Genomic DNA, 25,992 nt, shown 5'->3' on the forward strand with positions numbered 1-25,992 from the left:
AATTTGAAGTTCATATGAATACGGATTCAATGAGGTTGAATTATTCACTCGCATGTGAATAATCCATCATCTATATTTCGTAGCATATTTTGACAAAATTGCCGGAACCATAAAAGCGAATTATTATTTCACCATTCCATTTTCATTAATGTATTGAAAAACAAATCTTACTTTTTTATATCTCGTAGTTAGTGCCCCTTTTTTACTGACAATTTGGTCATGGTACCTTTTTTTGTAGATTTGGCGTAGCTGGCACTTTTTGCTGATTAAAATATCTTTCCGATTAATGCAGTCTTTAACAATGAGCAAAACTCATAATTTTATAGTCACCCACAACAAGGTCCCAACATCATGACACAAATGAAACACTATAAACGAAATAACCAACGGCCTGATTTATAACAAATCTCTTGAGGTGGCTTACAAAACGTAAATGATTTTGGCAAAACGCAAACATCAAGGTAACCAATAAAAGTATACAAAACAAAACGGAACATCAAGGGAAAGAACTATAATAACATGGAAGGAAAATGTTCTTATTATTTATTAAAATTGTGTTTTAAATGTCGAAGTTTGATCGAGAAATGTGTATATGCTGTAAAAGACACTAGCCACTATTGAATTCAGTAAATGTCAAACGAGGTTGACGAATTCCATTTCTGTGTAAACCTTCAAGTTGATTGATTACGTAGAATGCATGGACTGCATATCTGTAGGTATTATCGGAGGTTTTAAAGAAGGAATCGGAGTGCCCGACCCTTTTGTGAGAACAATTTGGTTAATCATATAGGGAATCACTGAGACATGACTGGAGCGACCCTTTCTTTGGCAGTTTGTGGGCCAAGACCCATTATGAAAATTTCTGGATTCGCCACTGATTATTTAACTGTTTCAACAAGCCGCTGATATACACTTATAATTGTAAAAGTGAAGGAGTAAATCTGCAACAAGTGTATTTCATTCTAAATCGGACATAATATATGTGATTAGCCATGAGATGTCCAGGAACATATATATATATTATTTCCTTGTATAAACTTAGCATATCCAGTACATGAACAAAACAAAACAACACTCGTGGTGTTGTGACATATTTTTTGTGATAACAATAAATTAACTCTTTTTAAGTGTCGGCATAATGAGTCTGTGTGAAATGACGACTTATTATTTAAAAACTCACTTCCACATTATTGTTTTTAATCGGTGCTTAGTAATCTCCCAGTACAAACTTCAAGTGTATTAAATTTATTACGAAACATCCAGTTCGTTGCCCTCTTTCGAAAAATGAAACTAAAACTTGTTGAAGTAAGATACAAAAATGATCTCAATGAAGGCTAAAAATGGTGTTGTTAATGTGTCTTTTAAATTGTTTTCATACTGCATTTCTCACTACAACACATCATGACCATACGGAGCGTAACTCAGCTATGAAATAGCTTACAAAATGACTTTGCATTTGACACAGTACAATATTATGAAATATCATAGATTATATTTACGAAAATCGATAGAGCGTTGAACTTTTTAATGTTTGAATCAAGTTATGCAGTTTCAAATAATATTCACATCAAACAGAAAAAAAAACTCCTTAGTCCGAACTTATGAATCTGCCACCCATAAACTTCCTATATGATCCAACCAACATAGATTGGGATTTTTTATTAATAAGAATCATATCATTATTTCCACACAAAATTTTAAAAGTTGCTATTTCGTCATTAAGTTTATCACATAAAATGACAATGATACATAAATTAAAAAAAACACACTTTTAGTATGCATCAGTAAGCATCACCTGAATATAGGAAGAGGTAGATACCTACATTTAGAAAATACAGACATAAAACATAAACTGTAACTAATGTTATCAAACAGCAGAAGATGAAAGGCATTTTCTATAAGACTTTCATGTGTTCTTCAAAAATGTAGAACGCCATTCATCAATGATCTTATATAAAATTATCAAGCTTTTTCATTAGTCATTATAAAATCATAAAAAAAGTCATTTTTGCCTAATGAACATAATTATCTTATAAAACTTACCATTAAATAAAATATTCTAAGCAAACAGAAAATGGCAAAAACCTCATCTGAAAAAAAGTTAAATCACAAATATTCCGAACTCCGATAAAAAAAAATTATTCCCGTTAGTTGGTAAACTTCATCAACTTGGGCAAAACTTTGATGACATATCTCTATGGATTACATATTATGGATTCGTAATAACTGTTTAAAATAGTACACAGAGGACTCATTTTAAATTAATATATATACATGCATTTGTTCCATAATTTCTCTAACTGGCATTATTATTCCAAGAAACTAGTTCGATATAGGATCTTTTAGCTTACTTGATTTTCTGTTGTTTGAACCGCTTTTGGACTATTTGGTGGCGACCAGTTTTTATTGGTGGAGGAAGCCGGAGTGCTCGGAGAAAACCACCGACCTTCGATAGGAAATCTGACAATCCTAGTCAATATTAAGATCGGAGTCGAGTGCACCCGCATAGAAGTTACTTGAAGTCTGGCGTTGACAGTTTTATACCACCATTACAATTATTATTTATTCTTAATAACATGGACAAATCATGACTGTATAATTCGTTTTTTTTTCTTTATATCAGTTCGGTTAAAAAATGCTGTATCAATGTTTTCACGATTTCTATCACAGGCACTTGTTTCTGTCAATATGGGGTTTACTATCCATACCAGTACAAAAAAAACACTATCTGTATTTTTATTTTAATAGGGAACGTTGGATATCATTATGTAATAACTTGTTGGTATTTATCTCTCTCGTTTTCATTCATGATCATTTGTTAACTGATATTTGATTGGTTAATTTTTGTTATGCAAAAGTTAAATTTAGAAATTTCACATGCTGTACGATGTGACAACACCGTCTTTGAATATATATACTAGTATGTCAGAATATAGAACATTGTCACAATCGTAATGGGTTGAAAGTGAGTTTTTAGCTTGATGTTTGGCTGATCCAAATTTACAGCCGGGAATTATGCCATAATTTAGATTATGGACAATTCTACTTTCTTTTCAAAACCGGAGAATGTCATATTTGTTTCATCCTGTTGTCAACAGGATACATTGTTTACCTGTCAAATAATTTAGACATGATACATGTTTATCATGATACAATAGATATATTTTCTGGTAACTGCAGTCAGTCTTGAAGAAATGCCCTTGTTGTTAAAATGAGGACTTCATGATTATCAGATTGTCATGGTTGCATGTAATCCAAATAATTATGATGTCTGGCAAGGCTAATTTTTTTTCTGGGCGGCTTCCTGAGTAGGAAGTCATAATTAGTTGGACGAGGTTGCATGCAGCTGCTAATGGTAACTCTTATGGTCCTTTTTATGTATTTTTTAGATTTTGCGGACGGTCCGCATATAGTTAGAAAATAAAATCAGATTTACCTGAGTAAAAGCTACTGTTTCGCAGCTAGGTAGCAAGGGGACGACTCATTTCATACAAAAAACTAATAGTTGTTATTGTTTGTGTCATTTTGGTCTTTTGTGGATAGTTGTCTCATTGGCAATTGTACCACATCTTCTTTTTTATAATGTAATTAATGTATTCTAACTAAAGTCTTTAAGACACAAACTAAACAGTAAAATAAAAGATATACTTGCCAACCCTCATGTTTGGCGCAGGAGTACAGAATCTCTGGCTTTTGGATATTTTAACCTTGAATGACAATTCAGCATTTATTAATTTGGTGTCACTGATGAGTGTTTTTGTTACCTGTAAATCACAGACCATGTGAAATTAAATGGCTTCACTAGATAGCTTGGGTGTCAAACATAGTACTGATTAACAATCATTAACGACTTTTGCCTCAAGCTTTGTGTTATTGAAAACAATTGTGCAAGAAAGTTCGGGTTATCTCCCCTGTTTAATCCTGTTTTAAGTTACCCTTCTTGAAATAATGTGAATTGATGAAACAATATAAATTAAACACAAATTGGACAAAGAATATAAATAAAAAGGAAGGCAATTAAATGATTTTGTATGCTTAAGGACCAAAAAAATAATTATAAAGCACTTTTATAAAAGAATTATACTTCTATTCAATGTTTGAATTGAAATTTATAACAAATGTATTGAACTCCATTTAATTAATGAAACGTTAATGTTCATACACATATAACACCATGTGTGACAATATGGTTGAACACTTGAAACAGAGATAAATTATTGAATAGCTGATGGGATGCATATGAGAAAGAAGATGACAAAGGAAAGATACCAACAAACACAACTTGTACAGGATATAACCATATTAAAAGAAATAAAGTATATCTATTAACTTTTATATGTGTTTTTAGATGGATAAATAAACAGGTCATATTTTTCACTTGAAAATGTCATTCATTCAAAATATAATCCCACACAGCTGTCATAGCTGAGTGGGAGATCTCCCTATTTAAAGGTTTCAGAGGTTGGCAGGTATGTCGAAGATATTATAATTATCATTATTTCCTGTATATAGTAATACATTTTTGGTTCTCATGATGGTCAAATGATCTGTATACTTTTTTTTTAAAAAGAGGGGGGGATTCAAAGTTTAAATTTAGAGCTATTGAGTTTTTTGCTGTTATTTCAGGCTGCACTCAGTTAAGCAATTTATTTTGCTTTAGAATTGTGTTTACTTAATGTCTTAAATGTAACAGAATCACATGATTATGTCAGTATTATTTATATTATTATACCGTACATATATATTTTAAACAATTCTATATCAATAACATGGAATAATTCATTTAATTTTCATATAATTGCAAGGATTGATGAATAACCCTAAAAATTCACAACCAATAAACCTATTATTCACAAGCGCTGCATGTGAATACACCTTTTATTTACCAGCAAATTATTACATGTAATAACCTTTTGAGTTCCTTGAGACATGTATGTTCACAAATTATCTCCCATGAATATGACGTCACAGACGTAAATAAACAAAATGGCAACGCCACATTCAGTTGCAGGAAGCCCATCAAGTGAAAAAGAAACAAGACCAAACAAACGATGGGAATTTTTCTAGTGTTGATGATTTCTCTTCTTAAGTCCTCGTGGAATAACCCTTACTCGAGTTGACAATTTTGGATAATCAACTCTTCAGCGGGCCATAATTGTATTATATGCATGTATAATGAAAAAGAAATCATTCCTGCAATATATAATAGAAAAAAACATTCCTGTAATGTATAATAAAATGCACACAATGTGTACAAAATTTGACAACTGGATCCAAGTTAAATGGTGATACTATAACTCTGTCTAATAGTTGTCTTATTGACAGTCACATATCCTGATTTTTGCCTGGCTTTCAGTGGCGGATCTAGGAATTTTCATAAGTTGGGGCCCACTGACTGACCTAAGAGGGGGCCGCTCCAGTCACGCCTCAGTGATTCCTTATATAAGCAACCAAATTTTTTCCCAAAAAGGGGGGGCCCGGGCCCCCTGGGGCCCCTCCCCTAAATCCGCCTCTGGCTTTGATTAAGTAAAACATTGAAACATACATTTAGATAATATCTAATATTATGCTGTTTTTGGTCTTGTGGTCGGTGGCAGTGGCATCAACAATGAACTAGTTTGTGATTAGGTCTAGTTTATGGGAAACCACTAGTGGTAAGTCAAAGGTATTAATAATTTGGTATGCAGTTGTATTAACATCGGCACATCTCATTATTACCATAAAGATTAATTGGCTCCACCTATCAGTCATTGTTTTATTGATTTTAAAACTTTTGTCTAGTTAACATGTATTAGTTTGTGATTAGGTCAGTTCAAGATGATCCATTAGTGATAGGCAAATGTTAATTGGTATGCGATTGTATAAGCACATCTCGTTTCCTTAGAGAATATTGTTCTCCATCCCCTCAATCATGTTTTATTGACCTGTTTAAGGCTGTTAACTTTTGCTTAGTTAATATATATTAGTTTGTAATTATATCAGTTTAAGATGAACCGCTATAGCTAATGTTAAGTCAATAATACAGTACTTGGTATGCAAATTTATTGGCATTTGCAAGTCTCATTTCCATGGAGATTATATATATAGTCCCCTCATCATGGTTCACTGACTTTGAAACTTTTACATAGTTTACAAGTTAATGTTTATGTTTGGGTTTGTTTAAGGGTAACAACATATGATAAGTCCATGGTATTTGGTATGCAGTTGTATTAGCATTTACCCATCTCATTTGAAAGGATATTGTTTAGCCCTGAACCTTCAGTCATGGTTTATTGAATTAAGGTAGATCATAGTTATATTTTCCCTTGGATAGATTTTTTTTATACTTTGCAAAAATAAAGATTTTTCTATGCCTTTTCCAAATATATGATAAAGGTTTGGGGCACCATGCTAGTTTTCAATCTAAGGGACATTCGAAATTTCCAAAATTTGCTTGTATTGTTAATGAAAAAACACTTTTTTCTGCATAAAAAGAGATTTTTTTTATAGAATTTTGAAATAAATTTGAGTCAATACGTTTTATACAGTGCTTTAAGAAAATGAAAATTAAAAAATGATTTCACTGAAGTTGTTTTCTTGTTGCAAGTCAAAAATAAAATTTCTCTATCAGTCCAGTACAATTTTTTTTACTTAAAGAGTTAACTCCCCTCAAATGGCCAAGTTTGAAAAAATTATTTTAAAAACACAAATACTTATTTAAACATTTTGAAATATGCAATTAATCACCAAGTTTTCTTTCTATAGAAAAACAGTCTGGGCTTTGCTCATTGGTGAAGGCCGTAGGGTGACCTATAGTTGTTAATGATTGTGTCATTTTGGTCATTTGTGGATAGTTGTCTCATTGGCAATCATACCACATCTTCTTTTTTATATTATCTTTAAATTGCCAATCTGTTTCCAAATTTGCAGATTTGGGCTAAAGGTCTAGACCAATTGTGAAAGTTCTGTGATTGTACAATCTTAGAGGGCTGCCACTAGTGCCAGTATACATGTACCATGAATTCACTTTAAGATATTAGCATAACTTGTATGTTAAAGTAATGCTATTTTGAAATGGTTTTACGATGTAAAAATGGGTAATTGATTCCGGGATGTACAGCTGGCAGGAGACAGCCAAATGTTTTTGATGCATTCACTCATGAACTGTTCAACCAAAGCTTTTAAAATTTTAATATGTTGTTACGGACAACAAAATGGAAGTTCAGTAATGACAATTTTAACTTTTACCGTTCAGGAGTTATGGTAATTGAAATATTGAAAAATGGAGTTTTGGTCCTTGTGAAATTGATAAATGCCAGGACACAAATAAATGTTGAGAAATCCGGTTTACAGTCATTCTGACAGCTCTTGTTAATTTCAACATTTGCATATCAAAATTACAAAAAAGGTGAGGTCAACCTCTGTGTTAAAAGTTTATTATATATATATATATATTATCTCAACTACTTTATTTAGGTGACTGTGTCATTGTAATTGTAGATACTTTTAAAGAAAATTGTACTTCTGAGACATGTATAACATGACCAGTTCAATCATTTTAACACCACTTCATCAATGAAGACAAGCTGACAGAGGTGTAGTAAAGCAAATCAAAATGGCAGTTAAGCTGAGTATAAAGGAAATTTGGGATATTTACAGTAGTGCTAGAAAACATCCAAATCAGGAACAGGTTGGTGCTTTATTTTCATGTAATATTTAATTTTAATTACTGTAAACAAACTTATTATTGCTAAAACTTTATTTAGTGTTTTCAGTCCATTTCAGAAGACTTTGCCCCAATTTCTTTTCACAATTTTCTTGATCATGTATTTATACATGTGTAAGAGAAGACCCAAGTGTTATATTTTCACGAGTTTTTATTAATACTTTATTTTTGTCCCCTGTGTAATGTGATGTTGGTGACATTAATGTACTGGGCATCCATCCATCCATCTGTGCTTCGGTCTGTCCAGTCTTGTTAGCACTCTCACAGGTACAATTCTTGCCAGTTTTCTACAAAAATTATACATAGGGTATTGAAATCCTGTTCTTTTATTTTAATTTTCAAAAGTACTTTGATTTACAGTATATAATTGTTGAAAAAGTGTTGAGTTAGATACAGTCTGTTTCTTTAATATCTTTATTTTGTTAACTCATGAATTAATTTATGGTCAAATGAAGTGAAGTCCATAATAATTTGTCACAAAATTAATGTTATGTATACATTATTTATTTTAAACTCTTCAACATGATCATATGATTAAATTCTGATGAAATGATTTAATTCAATGTTATTAATATATATTATTACATGTCATCATTCTGAAACAAAGATATTGGAAAATTTTGTTTGCTACATCCATTTCAATTTTCTGTTTATTTGAGATCTATCTAGTAGAAATAATCACTAGATATGACTTAATTTATTTAACAGACATATAAGTTTCGAATATTTCAAGTTCTTGTTAATTATATCAAACTTTGTGTACAGTTTAACTTTTTTCTTCCCAAATATGTAGTCTGAAGGCCTTCTTTTGGGACCAAACATTTTAATGTTGCTTGTATATCAAAAACAAACACACATTATTTTTTGAACTTGAAATTTGAAGAAGAAAAAAATAAACATAAATTTTATTGTGAATTTTTAGGAGCAAATATCATTAAGTCAATGTCACCAATTGATTATTAAAACTACTGTGTTTATTACAGATAAAAAGCTTGGCCTTGGACACCTTCTTAGCACTTTGTTGTAAGGAGATTGATGAGAATGGAGATGTACCTATTATATAGTAAGTCATTGTAAGATAGTGATGAACCCCAATAATTAATGCGTCATTGTACCTGGTCATTATGATCTGTCATTATGGTTTGTCATTATCTCAGGTATTTATTCAGTAACTCATTATTACACCTCATTTCCATTGACATGATCTGAATTCATTAATTTGCATTCATTGACATTATAGTTGATTAAGAAATTAAACCCAGACTTTGACCTATTATTCAGTATTTGCATTTTCCAATGATGTGTTTTGGGCTCTACTTTGTTAAGTGATTTTACATTTTGTTGTTTGTATATATGCAAAGTTACCAGATAGAAATTAAGTATATCTGTTTATCACTAGAACATTTTCCTTCATGGCAAATGTTCAGTTCTTTCCATCTGAAAGGCTCAAGAAGACAAAAGGTCAATTTAAATTAAAACACCTTCCTAAAATTTGAAGGAAGGAGGTATGATTAGGCAACTCTTCAAATAAGGCTTGAACTGAAAATTATAGTGTCATGAACATGCAGTCTTTTACTCACTCCCCAGATAATCACTTTGAAAAAAAGCTGTGAATCATTTATAATATATACTGGTTTACTTATATATATGATATACAATGTATATGTTATTTTGCCCTATAATCATTGAAAACATAACCTCAGTGATTAAAGATCTATGAACAAAATACTTACCCAGGAAGACGATTTGTTGATAACCTGTAATTAAAGTTAGGTTAGGGATAGTTAAATATACTGGTAGTTACACTTCTTTTCAACGTGACATAGAAGCTGGCTACAATCACATACCTAAATTTGAATTTATATGGAGACATTTATGGTATGTCCAAGATGACCCTATTTTTAATCTGTAGAGGTGAGCAAAAGAATTTTTCTCTGAAGAAATGTTCCTGCCAGTTCAAAACTAAGAGTATTTGAATCTATGAAATGAATTAAATTATATAAAAAAAAATAAGAAATGTATCGGAAAAACTAACAAAATGAATGAGGGTTAGTCATGCATGGCTAAGTGGGATTAGATAGTTCATACTGAATTATCAATGAAAGTTAAACCCTCTTTGGTATGGTTAATTTTCATCATACATTTTCTTATCAATTTTCCAGAGTATGAAATTATTCTTGATTCAAATCATTCCCTGTTTCAACAATGTTTTATAATATTTGATGTCTGTAATATTTTTTTTAAGTTGATATGTATCGTTTTGCCATGTCGGAGTCATTCTTATGCCCCTGCCACATCAGTGTTCAAATGGCTTTTGGACTCAAATGATTCCTAATGTTTCAACAATGTTGTATAATATTTGTGGTGTCTGTAATAATTTTACAGTTGCTTTGTACCATTTTGCTATGTCTGAGACATTTTTATGCCCCTTTACAAACGGAAATTGTGTTTGACTTCTCTTAACTTTAGTTCACCACAACCAAATGTTATGAAACTTATAAATAAACAATGCTTATTATTACATAACACAGATCAAGGTTGAATTTGGTTGGCCACACTTGTACCGGTCTAAAGTTATGCTCCTTTACAAATGAAAATCTTGCTGAATTTTTGGTTTCTTTTCCCCAGCTTAGTTTGATACAACCTATTATGTAATGTTATAAATATATATACACAATGCTTATAACCACAAATAAATTATCTAGCTTGAGTTGTGGTGGCATCACATCTACTGTTTTAGAAGTATGACCCTGTACAATTGAAAAAAATGCTGATTTTTTTGTTTCCCTTCTATAACTTTAGTTTACCTCAACCAAATGTTAGGAAGCTTATACACAATGCTTATAACCACAAAACATAGATCAAGTTTGAATTTTGATGGCATCATATTAATTGTTTTAGAGGTATGCCCCTTTACAAATAGAAAAATTGCTGAATTTTTTGTTTCCCTTCTCACTGTAGTTTACCTCTTCCAAATAGTATGAAACTTATAAACAATGCTGATTATTACATAACACAGATCAAGGTTGTATTTAGGTGGCGACACTTTTACTGTTCTAGTAAGACTAGAGTTATACCCCTTTTTAAATGCAAATCTTGCTGAATTTTTAGTTTCCTTTCCCTAACTTAGTTTGCCTCAACCTTACTTTATGAATTTAAATACACAAAAATTATAACCTCAAAACACAGATCAAGTTTAAATTTTGGTGGCATCTTATTAACTGTTTTAAAGGTATGCCCTTTTACAAATTGAAAAATTGCTGAATTTTTGGTTTCCCTTCTCTTACTTTATTTCATCTCTACCAAATATTATTACATAACTCAGATCAGGTTTGTATTTTGGTGGCATCATATTTACGGTTATAGAGGTATGCCCTTTACAAATGAAAAAAAAATGCAGAATATTTTGTTTCTGTTCTCTAACATCAGTTTGAATCAACTATACTATATGAATCTTAAACACAATGCTTTTTATACGACCGCAAAATTTGAAAAAAATTTCGTCGTATATTGCTATCACGTTGGCGTCGTCGTCTGCTTCGTGGTCGTCGTCATCGTCGTTGTCTGCGTCGTCGTCGTCGTCCGAATACTTTTAGTTTTCACACTCTAACTTTAGTAAAAGTGAATAGAAATCTATAAAATTTTAACACAAGGTTTATGACCACAAAAGGAAGGTTGGGATTGATTTTGGGAGTTTTGGTCCCAACATTTTAGGAATTAGGGGCCAAAAAGGGCCCAAATAAGCATTTTCTTGGTTTTCGCACTATAACTTTAGTTTAAGTTAATAGAAATCTATGAAATGTTGACACAAGGTTTATGACCACAAGATGAAGGTTGGGACTGATTTTGGGAGTTTTGGTTCTAACAGTTTAGGAAAAAAGGGCCCAAAGGGTCCAAAATTAAACTTTGTTTGATTTCATCAAAAATTGAATAATTGGGGTTCTTTGATATGCTGAATCTAACTGTGAATGTAGATTCTTAATTTTTGGTCCCTTTTCAAATTGGTCTACATTAAGGTCCAAAGGGTCCAAAATTAAACTTAGTTTGATTTTAACAAAAATTGAATCCTTTGGGTTTTTTGATATGCTGAATCTAAAAATGTACTTAAATTTTTTATTATTGGCCCAGTTTTCAAGTTGGCTCAAATCGGGGTCCAAATTTTTAACTTTGTTTGATTTCATCAAAAATTGAATAATTGGGGTTCTATGATATGCCGAATCTAACTATGAATGTAGATTCTTAATTTTTGGTCCCGTTTCAAATTGGTCTACATTAAGGTCCTAAGGGTCCAAAATTAAACTTAGTTTGATTTTAACAAAAATTGAATCCTTTGGGTTCTTTGATATGCTAAATCTAAAAATGTACTTAGATTTTTTATTATTGGCCCAGTTTTCAAGTTGGCCCAAATCGGGGTCCAAAATTAAACTTTGTTTGATTTCATCAAAAATTGAATAATTGGGGTTCTTTGATAAGTCAAATCTAACTGTGTATGTAGATTCTTAATTTTTGGTCTGGTTTTAAAATTGGTCTACATGTTAAAGTCCAAAGGGTCCAAATTTAAACTAAGTTTGATTTTAACAAAAATTGAATTCTTTGGCCTCTTTGATATGCTGAATCTAAACATGTACATAGATTTTTGATTATGGGCCCAGTTTTCAAGTTGGTCCAAATCAGGATCCAAAATTACTATATTAAGTATTGTGCTATAGCAAGAAATTTTCAATTGCACAGTTATAAATTCAGCAATAGCAAGAAATCTTCGATTGCACAGTATTGTGCAATAGTAAGAAATTTTCAATTGCACAGTATTGTGCAATATCAAATATTTTCAATTGCACAGTATTGCACAATAGCAAGAAATATCTAATTGCACAATATTGTGCAATAGCAAGAAATTCCAATTGGATTTCAATTGGAGTTATCTTTCTTTATCCGGATTAGTAGTTGAATCAACTTAAATCATTGTTTTATACAATATACAATGTATATTCACTTTTACTACCAACTGATAGATTAAAACAATCTTTACCATTCAGTCATTGTCAGTGATAACAAGCACTTTTTTTTACATTTTAATATTTTATGATGTATTTAAATGAGTAGATATTGTTGCAAAAAAAAGAGCTTTTTTCTGGGTAGGTAGCGTTTGGGCAAACAAACCTTTTATTTATTATGGCCCAATGCTTATTACCACAAAACTCAAATCAAGTTTGAATTTTGGTGGCATCACTTTAACTGTTCTCAAGTTATGTCCCTTTATAACTTTGTATACAAGCATGGCCATTATCTGTGTCCAATGGACACATTCCCCATTTATTTCTTCCTGCTAACGGCACACAGGTAATGTCTGTAATTGAAAAGTTTGAAGCCTTTACGTGTACAGTAGCATAATCTTTTTACAGACTTCCTGTTTAGTAGTAAAATTAAGAACACTTTTGTGACTTTGTGACTTAAAAAGTTTACTCTAGCATTTTCAAATAAATTAATGTTCCAAATTTAAGCATTTAAAGTGTATTTAAAACCAGCTACTGTGAAAATTAGATTCACGGATATGACTCTAATTCATATCTGCTTTAGAACATACAAAAGTTTGTTCCAAATTTATTAACTTTTCAATGTCATCATTCTTTTCTCAACCATCTCCAGCTAAGGGTTAAATTGAAGGTTGCATGAATTACAGATTCCAATGAAGTTAGATTATTGACTTGCACACCTATCTAATTAGTCTATGCCTTATACAAAAATTTTGCAATAGTAATTATAAATTCAAAAATAGACTGATTGATTTTTGGTGTTTTAAGCACCACTTCTAAGGGCCACTTTTAAGTGCCACTTTTTGGCTATTGCATGATAATGGAGGAAGCGGGAGTGCCCAAAGAAAACCACTCACCTTAGATAGGAAAACTGACAATCATAGTCAATTAAGATTGGAGTCGAATGCACCAACATGAGTGGGGTTCAAACTCACAACCTCAGTTGACTGGCTAGTGATTACAGTAGTAGACCACTAGTCCATCGAGGCTACTCAAATATGAGTTGAGATCTGTGTGCCTCATAATTAAATAGACTGTCTGTTCACCTTTACATGTCTTTTTTTCATTTTTTTTTTTTATTGGTATGACGTTGTCGTCGTCCGAAGACATTTGGTTTTTGCACTATAACTTTAGTTTAAGTAAATAGAAATCTATGAAATTTAAACCCAAGGTTTATGACCATAAAAATAAGATTAGGATTGATTTTGGGAGTTTTGTTCCGCACAGTTGAGGAATTAGGGGCCAAAAAGGGCCCAAATTAGCTTTTTTCTTGGTTTTCGCGCTATAACTTTAGTATAAATAAACAGAAATGTATGAAATGTTAAAATAAGGTTTATGACCACAGAAGGAAGGTTGGGGTTGATTTTGGGAGTTTTGGTCCTAACAGTTTAGGAATAAGGGTCCAAAAGGGTCTAAAATTTAACTCTGTTTGATTTGATAAAAAAATGAATTATTGGGGTTCTTTGATATGCCAAATCTAACTGTGTATTTAGATTCTTGTTTGATTTCAACAAAAACTAGATATATATGGGGTTCTTCAATATGCTAATCTAACCATGTATCTAGATTTTTGATATGTGGGCTCGCTTATCAAATTGGTCCACATTGAAGTCTTAAGGGTCTAAGATTGAACATTATTTGATTTCATCAAAAAATGAATTCTTGGGGTTTTATGATATGCTGAATCTAATCATGTATTTAGATTTTTGATATTGGACCATAATAGGTAAATGTCCAATTTAAAATTTTTAGGTTTTTAAGTTTAAGTTTTTAGACCACATTAATGATTATGTGTCAGAAACCTATGTTGTGTAAACTATTTAATCACAATCCAAATTCAGAGCTGTATCAAGCTTAAATGTTGTGTCTATTCTTGTCCAACTGTTTAAGGTTCGACCTCTGGGGTCGTATAAATCTGCGCCCTGCGGAGCATCTGGTTTTACACTTGTTAGAAATACTTCTCAATTTGAAAATCTGTTATAAAAAATAATTTAAATTTGAAGGTACACATTTTGTATATAAAGAAAAAATCCCTATACTGTATATATAAAAAAGTTCATTAACAATCAAATAACATACAGTATAACATGCACTGGTTCATGAATAATGGGTTTTTTGTCTGCGTAAAGGATGTTTATGTATGATGTTTGTTGATGATGTAAAAAAGAAATGTATACAAAATATACGTAGATAGCTTATAGATAGACACGTACTTGAATGGCCTTGTTTTTTTAGATCTTATAAAACGTTTGCCATTTAAAATGTTTACATATTTATTATGAATAAATATTTGGGTTATACCTGTGCTACATATATATAAAATCCCTTATACTGTTTCAATTACATGTAGTACAGTATATCAACGTTCAGGGTCACAAAACAGTAAGGAAGGAAAGCATATTTAATTATTTTTTTTAAAGATTTTGATTTCCTGTTTATAATAGTACGGTACATGTATAGGTATATTGACCTGTAATCTGGATGATATCAGACACCACTGACATCTGATAACTGTCTCTGTAAACTTTACCTTTCGGTCAGTAGCTGTTTAATTATTTAAGTTTATAAAAGTGAAGTACACTATATAAAGTGTTATCTATGAGCAGTTAAAAACTACTAGAAACAGGTAAGTTCTTTCAATTCAACCTGTTAAATATATATAGATTGTTATTCATTTGAAAAAATTATGAAAAAAAAAATGCTAAAAATCAGTTTGTAACTTAGTTAAAAAAAGAGAAGAAAAAAATTGTCAGATATTTAATGAGTATATTTTATCAATGAGATAAAAAGGATTTGTATGACAAAACTTTGAAGAAAAGGAAAACAGTCCTATTTCAATGGCAGATATATGTGAAAATATCATCCTGCTTATGGTCACTTCATTCATAAGTATTAAGAGGAAAACTTTTCTATGCTCCACCTACGATAGAAAAGGGGCATTATGTTTTCTGGTTTGTCAATCTGTTTGTTTGTTTATCTGTCCATTAGTCCTCTCGTTTGTTGGTTTGTCCTTTTGTCCCGCTTCAGGTTAAAGTTTTTGATTAAGGTATTTTTTGATGAAGTTGAACTCCAATCAACTTGAAACTGTTCCCAATGATAAGATCTTTCTAATTTTAATGCCAAATCAGATTTTTTACCCCAAATTCAAGGTCCACTGAACATAGAAAATGATAGTGAGAGTGGGGCAGACATGTACTATGGACACATTCTTGTTGCAGGCTTATGATACCAGGTAGATCATACAGTATTATTGTACTATGTTGTCGTAAAATTAGTAACGTTCTCCCTATCATTGATTCATCACATCAGAATTAGGAACAAGAAGGGAAAAGTGTAAACTTCATGTAACAAATAAAAAAAATGTCACAGATAAAAATAGAAAAAGTTGTTACCTCCCTTATTCAGTATTGTTTCTTCAGTGAAGAGCATAGATTTTAGTGTGGTTCCTTTATTTAACTCAGCTTTATTTGAAGGTTTGACTGAACAATTGCTATCACCTGGCCATCATATGTAAGATAGATCATTTACTTTATAAAACTAGGTTTTTTTTTCACTAAAAGTCATCATAAAACAACAGGAAAATAAACCTTTTAACATTTTTTTCAACAACAAAAAATTTAAGAGAAAAAATACATACTGAAATGCATTATAACTGCTAGCTTATATATGCAATTTTAATATAAACTTTTTATGGAAATAATTGAAGGAGATTACCCAAAAATGCCACATATATAGTCAATTAAGAAAACAAAATGATTATTCTTTTTGCATAAAACTATTTCTTTGTTTTTATATGACTGCAAATATTCTTTTGTATTCATATATAATAAATAGAGATTGATATTGGGGGTTATGATACCAACAGCTTAAGAATGAGGGACCAAAAGGGGCCTTTCACAAGCATTTTTGTAGTTTAAGGACAATAACTTGTGTTTAAGTGTATGGATCTCTTTAAGTTATACTGCAAGGGTACAAATCACAAAGGGACTGCTTGAATTGAGATTTGGGGTAATTGGGTTAATCGATCTCTGCAGTCGAATCAGGCTTTGCTCAGCAAAGCATTTTTTTGGGTCTATTATGAAGAGTTATCTTTATCATGTTGGTTAGAAGCATTTATGTCATATTATCATCCTATGTTATCTAAATGGATTGCTGCTGAATATGAATCAATATCTTTATAATATATACCTATTGTACATAAATCAATCTTATTACTACCTAGACCAATAATTTTTAAATATTAAATATTGATGTATTGATGTATTATTTGGAGACATACTTTTTAAATTTTAAATATTAAGTTCAAGGGGTACAATTAATGGAGAGACATATCCTTCTTATGTTTGTGAATGATTTCATCAGTAATTGCAATGTAGAACAACCTGTAAAATTATGCTGACACAGAGTTTCAAAAAGTTGCAATGTGAAACCAACCTTAAACTTTTATATAACTTAGAGTACACAGATAATGTTAAGGTCAATATGCAGATTGTTTCTGGACGAAAATTTATTAAATTTAACTTCTGTGTCAGGGTTTGATTAATTATTTAGAAGGGCAAATACTGTCACAGTAGATAAACTAGTTTGATTATAAATAAATGACAGCTTATTTTTTAGTGATTTGAATTAGTTGCTAAACAAAACATTTTTCAACCTTGAACATTTAGTGATAGTGTCATGGTGTGTTATTTGGCTTAAATTTGTGTTAGTGTTATTTTGGATAAAAAAAATGTTTTATTTTATGAAAGAAAATTTAATGTTTGTATTTTGTAAAAGTTTTAATTAATCTGTTTAATTAACTTTACCTATGCTGTGGCATTAGTACTCGAAATGTCACAGTTTGCTCAAAGCACTTTATTTTAATTGTAATTAGCATATGTCACTAGGATTAGGCTTTGTTAATTAAAGTCTATTTTTACTAATGAGAGTAATATTAACATCTCGTGTCAAGTAGAGCTATTTCAGGTTTTACTATAAATAGCATTGTGAAATTTAGGAAAAGCAGTCACCTTTCGGAAACCTAACCTTGCACTGCTAAAGTCTGTTATACTGGGTCTGTAGGACTGTCGATCAGTCTCCCAGTTGACTTTGTAGTGTTTAGACAAAAATGTATTTTTGACTCACCTTTTATTTTTGGGAATTTTTAAGATAACAATCAGTGTTTCGGAAGCGTAACCTCACACTACTCATGTCATTATACTGGCCCTATAAGACTGTCTACCAGTCTACCAGTTGACTGTGTAGTGTGAGACTAAATTTATCTCTGACTCATAAATTTTAAAATTAGAAAATACTTTTGAGAAGCTTTTATTTTGAGACTTTGCATTTTTGAATTTGAGATTAAGTATATTTTATGATTTAGTAATTTTGGCATTTATTTTATATTTTACATTTTAAAGAGAAATAGTTTTACTTGGGATTTGATATTTAGATTTGATACTTTGTACTTTAATTAGATTATTATTATTCTTTGGAATTGTTTACTAATTGATTTGTTATCATCATTCGTTTAAATTGTTACAGTAATTAAATTATGAAAACCTTCCTTGCGTTTTAGCTATGCCTATCAGAACATTAAGTCTAGCGATAGACTGACCCCCTGTCCCTTGGTTCCAGCACAAACGAGTTAGCTCCCCCTTATCTAACAGTGCTCTGGAGGAACCTTGGTGACAGATATGGCGGAGTTGACCCGAGGCATGATACAAATTAGATTCTGAAACTGCATAGCTAGAATGTAGGTTGGCAAAATTCATTCAAAATTATTTAAAACTTTAAAATTTCAAAATTGAGACAACAGAAGGAGAAACAATGAGAGGAAGAGAGAACCAGTAGCAGGAAAGACAAGTTGCAGATTAAACAACACATAACTAAAAGATAAGTACATCTTGCCTATTATAATACACTTTAATAACTTTTAAGTGAAAAGTATAGATGTATGTTGATTCTTGGTGTGAATCTGTTAACTTTAAATAAATATTTGTTTGTGCAAAAACTTTACAGGAGTTAAAATTCAGTTCAGGAGAAACTGTACTTGTGCAAATAATTTTATACGATCTGGAAATTTGACTCATAGTAGAGAGAATTTAACATTTAGTTCAGGAGAGATTTTATTTGCGTAATTAATAGAATATGATGAGTAACTTAAGGTAGAGAATAGAACATAAACAATATACTGACAAAAATACTTTAAGTTTCAGTTTGGTAATTGGAATAGAAATATCATCATGGGTAGAAAAAGGATTTCAAAAGGATGGTGCTGCCAAAAAGACAGATGTGCCAGGCTATCCAGTGTAATACCAGGAACAGTGGGTTTCCAGTTTACTACAATAGTGGAGAGGAGCTTTGTGTAGATTGGACTGGAGAATCATAGAGTGAGCTGTTTTTTTGACAGTAGACCATCTTGGAGCTGTATCGGTCGACGTCAGTTGCGTCATCTAGCCGCCACTGCAGCAGTGCACGGATCAACGAGCAAGGATGCAATAGGTGTCCTTCGACAGGTGTTTGCAATAATCGGAGAAAAAGTGCTTTAACTTTTGGACATCTTACCAGAAATTAATAATTTTGAACATTACTTGCTAGAGCTTATTTATAGGATTGAACTTTTGTGAAACAACAAAGCAAAAACAGTTTACAAGAACAGAACTTTGACATTACTAACTCAGATCATTTAGAAATTTGTGAATATCATGATGGTGCTTATTATGTAATACCATAGCAACCTTCCAAGACAGCAGGATTTAGAAAAACAATCAGTTTCTATCTTTATTTTTTTGTGGTTCTAGGAATTAGTAGGAGTGCACGCCTGTTGGTTCTTTTCACTACATCAATTTGAATTTTGGATTACTAGAATGTTATTTTATTTTTCATCTGTTAAACACATGGAATATAGGTTGCTGGGAGCTAGCAAGTTGAAATACATAGTTGTTGCTATATATTATAAGTATATATTTTGGCGCCAGGTTATATATAGTTTATTGGAGTGCATAAAGACTATTTTTAAGGTGTTAATATGTGAATGTATATATCATGTTTGGGGACAAACATATTGGAGTAGGGGGGAATATGTCATGGTGTGTTATTTGGCTTAAATTTGTGTTAGTGTTATTTTGGATAAAAAAAATGTTTTATTTTATGAAAGAAAATTTAATGTTTGTATTTTGTAAAAGTTTTAATTAATCTGTTTAATTAACTTTACCTATGCTGTGGCATTAGTACTCGAAATGTCACAGTTTGCTCAAAGCACTTTATTTTAATTGTAATTAGCATATGTCACTAGGATTAGGCTTTGTTAATTAAAGTCTATTTTTACTAATGAGAGTAATATTAACATCTCGTGTCAAGTAGAGCTATTTCAGGTTTTACTATAAATAGCATTGTGAAATTTAGGAAAAGCAGTCACCTTTCGGAAACCTAACCTTGCACTGCTAAAGTCTGTTATACTGGGTCTGTAGGACTGTCGATCAGTCTCCCAGTTGACTTTGTAGTGTTTAGACAAAAATGTATTTTTGACTCACCTTTTATTTTTGGGAATTTTTAAGATAACAATCAGTGTTTCGGAAGCGTAACCTCACACTACTCATGTCATTATACTGGCCCTATAAGACTGTCTACCAGTCTACCAGTTGACTGTGTAGTGTGAGACTAAATTTATCTCTGACTCATAAATTTTAAAATTAGAAAATACTTTTGAGAAGCTTTTATTTTGAGACTTTGCATTTTTGAATTTGAGATTAAGTATATTTTATGATTTAGTAATTTTGGCATTTATTTTATATTTTACATTTTAAAGAGAAATAGTTTTACTTGGGATTTGATATTTAGATTTGATACTTTGTACTTTAATTAGATTATTATTATTCTTTGGAATTGTTTACTAATTGATTTGTTATCATCATTCGTTTAAATTGTTACAGTAATTAAATTATGAAAACCTTCCTTGCGTTTTAGCTATGCCTATCAGAACATTAAGTCTAGCGATAGACTGACCCCCTGTCCCTTGGTTCCAGCACATACGAGTTAGCTCCCCCTTATCTTACAGTGCTCTGGAGGAACCTTGGTGACAATAGTACAATGTACAATAAATATTTCTGTAGCAGTGCAACTTTGAAAAGCTTAAGTATGGGTATTTATGATTTACAGTATGTCCTTGAAGACCCTTTTAGAAAGGTTGCTTTCCGTAAAAGTTTCTGTGCCCGGACTGAGGAGTAAAAATCATACTTAGCTCTTATTATTCTCCATTAAGTCATGCATATATTTATCCACTATGCTTGCATGGCCGTGACTGCTTCCAATAATATTCAAACATAAGTTTTCATATGACCCCAATTTTTTTTGGCGGTTTGTATAATGCTATGATGTTGTGGTTGGCCTTGTCTGTGTTGTCGTCTTTATTGTCTGAAGACATATTTGGTTTCCATACAATAACTTTAGTTTAAGTAAATGGATATCTATGAAAGTTTACAAGAATGGTCAATACCACAAAAGGAGGGTTTGGATTGTATTTGGGGGTTATGGCACCAACAGTTAAGGAATAAGGGGCCAAAAAGGGACTAAAAACAAGCTTTTTTTTGCAGACACACGAATCAATGCATGTGTTTGTAGATAGAAGTTTTTGTGTTCTGTTAAATTGTTCCTTTTAAAATTGTTACACAATGATGACTGCTGTACCCATATTTTGACTATTTTATTTATTATGTCTGTTTAGTTCACGCATCATTGTAAATATAACAGTATTTGATGAGACTGTCATCAAAGTGAGAGGGTTAGTGCTATAAAACCAGATTAAATCCACCATTTTTTACATTTGAAAATGTCTGTACCTAGTCAGGAATATGACAGTTCTTGTCCATTCGTTTTTGATGTGTTTTGTTATTAGATTTTGCCATGTGATTATGGACTTTCCAATCAGATTTTCCTCCAAGTTCAGTATTTTTGTGATTTTACTTTTTTCTGACATTGTACCACAAGGTTCCATATCACAAAGGGAAGGCTTAGATTGAGTTTGGGGGTATTTAATGGCAACAGTATTTGGGAATTGTACATAAACACATTTAATTATCAACAAAGGGGTGATGATTAAAACTTACTGATGCTTTTGACCATTCTCTGAAGGTCGACACAGGGTCAACAAATTTGTTCTTATTTAGAAATAATATTTTGTCAAATTTTTCTTAACCCGAAAAATTCAGTCTTACTAGTCCGCTGATCTACGATTACTTTATTGCAAGTAGGAAAGATTGAAAACAGTGAGGGACTGAATTATTCTGGGACTATTAGATTTCTCAACATTGTTACGTAACTAACAGTTCTGGTGATGAAAATATTTTCTCTGATGTTACAGAGGTAGTGGAATGACTTAGTCACGATTAGCTACATGTAAAAGTGTTACCTTCTTTGGTTTTCAAAAAAACTTGTGTACTCGAGTACTCGTTGATATCCCTAATTACAACTGATCTTACATAAAAACTTATTTTGAAACAATGCAGCTACACAAGATTTAAGAATGCACAGTTCACACTTGATTTAAGGCTGATTTTTAACTCGTCTTAACAGAGTCATAAAGGGAGACTCAGGTATGCTGTTTCCTGCATAGTCCATGGTAACACAAATGTAATATTTTCTACATTTGAAAATGCCTGTACCAAGTCAGGAATATGACAGTTCTTGTCCATTCGTTTTTGATGCGTTTTGTTATTTGATTTTGCCATGTGATTATGGACTTTCCTAATTGATTTTCCTCTGAGTTCAGTATTTTTGTGATTTTACTTTTGGTCAGTTAATGGGGAACAGCCAGTAGGTCAATGATATTTGATATGCAGTTGTATTAGCTTTTGCATATCTCATTTTCATTTTCATTATTTGGCACAGCATCCTCAGTCATGGTCTATTGACTTTGATACTTTTGCTTAGTTTACATGTTTAAGTTTGTGTGATAAGGTCAGTTTATGGAGAACCACAAGTGGCATGTCAATGATATTTGGTATTCAGTTGTATTAGCATTTGCACGTCTGATTTCCATAGATATTATTTGACCCTGCCTCCTCAGTCATTGTCTATTGACTTTGAAACTTTTACTACTGCTTGTAATTAATTAATGACATAAAAAGATACAGGTATAATATAAGATAATTAATCAATATTCATTCAAACAAGTAATTTGGTGCAAATAAATTCCAAATTCTTGCTTGATTGAAATCAAATTAGTTGCAAAGTATATAGCTCTAAATATCTATTGGCTCAAAAGTACTGCAGCCGGGAAAACCATGTTAAATGGAAGATGAATTATTATCTGCCCTTGTTTCTGAATTGTTTGCCCTTATTTATTATCTGGCCGGTATACTAATATGCAGATATTGGGCAAACATTTATTTAACCCACTTTTGATATTGCTAAATTTAGATTTTGGTTACCTTTATAAATTAATTTTAAATAAATTCATCAGATAATGAAATTTAATGTGATTAATATTTGTTGAGTTTGATTTTTAGGTTTAATGAAGAATGAAATATTAAATCAGGTATGATTTATTATTTTCATGAGAAAGGTATATTTTTACTTTTAAAGAAAATATGCCTCATGGATCACATTTCATTTGTTCGGGTGACAGTGGTTATTATTGTTTATTTTTTTAATGTGTTTTTTTTTTTTTTTAAATATTACACATGAGTTTGTATCTGTATTAGATGATCAGTTAGAAAATTGAACATTTAGCACTCAAACTTTATTTATTTGAAATAAGAATGATATATCAAACGATTTTCAATAATTGATTATTTCTTTTTAGTGACATGAAGACCATTGTGAATCAGTTGTGTAATGAGTTTATGAATGATATTATCAGGATCACTAACAAAGCAGACGATGACGGTGACCCAGCAGCACTCGAATCATATCTTGTTAAAGACAGAGGATGGCAGTTACTGTATGTCATATATAAAAATGGTATTCAGGTATGTTTCACAACTAACTAAGGAATATCATGGTGCCAATATATATAGAATGATAGGTAGTTTCGTTTTTGATACTGACTATATCATGTGGAATATCTAGACGAGCCGTTAGGGCGAGTTAAGATATTCCACATGATATAGTCAGTATCAAAATAAAACTACCTATTATTCTGTTTATTGGTAATTATGATGTCACACAATATTTTGCCTAATATTTTCAGTGATACAGCCAGTACGTTGATACCAGAAAATATAAGCAGTAAGATCAAAGGGAAAATATATGAACTACCGATAAACTTTGATTAAAGATATGATGTGCAAGTATCACATTTAAATATGACCATAAAAATCAGATTTGCTTATTAATTTGTCCCCTTTTGAGGAAGAGGAATGGGAACTTTCTGATTGGTTATTTACAAGACTTTTTTCTGTTATACTTGAGTCTTCAATCTATTATTAGTTAATTTCTTGGTATATAGTCGTACCATAAGAAGTTACATTTGAAGTTCTATTTTTGCTTTGCTTTAGCTGTCAGATGGATTTTTGTAATGTTTTGAGAAACTTTTATGCTAATGTTTGAGTGTTTGCAATGTGATATGCAGGCAGGTGTATGAACATTAGCACATCTACTTCCCATTGATTTTATTTTTACCAATCCCCTCAGTTATTGTCCATTGACTGATACCTTGAAACTGGAATGGCATGTTAAAAATCATGCTATGTATATTATACTAGTTCAAAGAAGAGTTCCTATTAATATGGCACTAACATGCTGTAGTGTTGAATATGCATTTAATTTTGAATTTAAATAGCCATCCATCCATTCATCAAAAAGTTGAATAGACCCTAAATAAATGATCACTAGTCTTGAGTTTTGAGGTTTACAGATGAGAGTATGAGAGGTTTTGATTCAAAGTAGATGTAATATTGAGGTGAAATATTGAACAGATATAACATGTTAAGGAGGGGTATTTGCGAAAAACACCAGTCGAGAGAATGTTAAATTTCACGAGCCGTAAGTCGAGGGAAATTCATTCTCAAGACTGGTATTTTTTCGCAAATACCCCTCAAGAACATGATATATCTGTTTAATTACACCGAATGTTAATGTACTAAAACGCATTGATGATCGTGACGTTACAAGCGTGCAGTCGGATAGAGTATTTTTTGGCAAATACCACGGCAGAGAGGGTAAAAAAGGCATATCCTTTAAGCAAATACCCCGGCGTCGTTAAAAATGAACGATATTCAGTAAACAGTAAATTGGTGAAAAATACACTGGCTATCAACCAATCAAAACCCCAGATTCTTACATAAGGTGCAATTATGTCACATAAAGAATGAACTGTTTAAAGTATTTGTCAAAATATTAATAAACAATGTATATTTGGTTGTTGATATTAGTGATAATTTTTATAAAATGAATATGATGTCAGCATCTCATGTTGTCCATAAATAGAAAAAAAGAGGAAATTTTTTAAAATATATATTATTTAGTGAAAATTTTACTAATTCTTCATCAGTTTATTGTAACATTTCCAGTTGATAAGGAAGTTTTCACTCAGACCTTGACTTAAGATCAGATGAATAAGGAAGTAATGCATGATGTCAAATTTTATAATTTACTATTATTAAGTTCAAAGGCCCAATCTTAGGATTGAAAAAATGCTTGCAGTTTATCATATTCACTTTACTTTACAAAATGTTACCTATGTCTGAATGATAGTGGGCATAATTGAAATTTTCATTTCGGAAGAAATTTTTAATTGCAGTGATTTAAATGTAATATCATATATCATAGTAAACTCTTTGGAGACTCAATTACTTGAGCAATTTATGGCCATATTTGTAAATAAAATGAAAATGTATCTGTATTGGCTCCCATTGATAAAACCTTATCTTCATTCTGTCAAATATCCATAGAATTCTGTTTAAACTCAATTTTTTCTGCGAATTGAATATGCATATTTATTATATGCAAATAACAATCTTTCAATCTTAATGTTTATATTGAGAGTTTCGCATATTGAAATTTAAAGAGGAAAATATGTATTGTTAATAAAACATGTAGTTACACACATCAGGAATTTGAGCAGCTAAGTATGATTTAAGTTGGTCAATATAAGCTCAGAAAAATTGATGATGAATTATTCACTTGCTAGTGAATAATTTGACCTCATTAAATCCGTATGCATATGACCTTTAATTTAACCCTTTAGCTAGTGATGGATTATGCATGAATTATGCTTGTTCACTTATTAAAGGGAAAAGTATGTCAACATTGAAATTGAAACAAAGGTAAATC

General features: G+C 31.2%; 1 protein-coding gene across 4 annotated transcripts in view; it reads left to right on the forward strand.

Moving 5' to 3' along the window:
• Window positions 1-2,865: 2,865 nt before the first annotated feature.
• Window positions 2,866-25,992, forward strand: part of LOC134711928 (lysosomal-trafficking regulator-like) — a 68,448-nt gene continuing 45,321 nt past the window's right edge. For 2 of the 4 annotated variants that reach the window (XM_063572943.1, XM_063572945.1), the window contains exons 1-4: window positions 2,866-2,965; window positions 7,480-7,669; window positions 8,689-8,768; window positions 23,522-23,687. In XM_063572943.1, the coding sequence (XP_063429013.1) occupies window positions 7,595-7,669; window positions 8,689-8,768; window positions 23,522-23,687 (321 nt within the window). In that variant the 5' untranslated portion in view covers window positions 2,866-2,965; window positions 7,480-7,594. Of the gene's footprint in view, window positions 2,966-7,479; window positions 7,670-8,688; window positions 8,769-15,189; window positions 15,365-23,521; window positions 23,688-25,992 lie in introns of those variants that run through there. The other 2 variants (XM_063572947.1, XM_063572946.1) reach the window with 2 other exon arrangements.

This window comes from Mytilus trossulus, chromosome 3 (assembly GCF_036588685.1).
Source record: "Mytilus trossulus isolate FHL-02 chromosome 3, PNRI_Mtr1.1.1.hap1, whole genome shotgun sequence".
Taxonomy (NCBI): Eukaryota; Metazoa; Mollusca; class Bivalvia; order Mytilida; family Mytilidae; genus Mytilus; species Mytilus trossulus.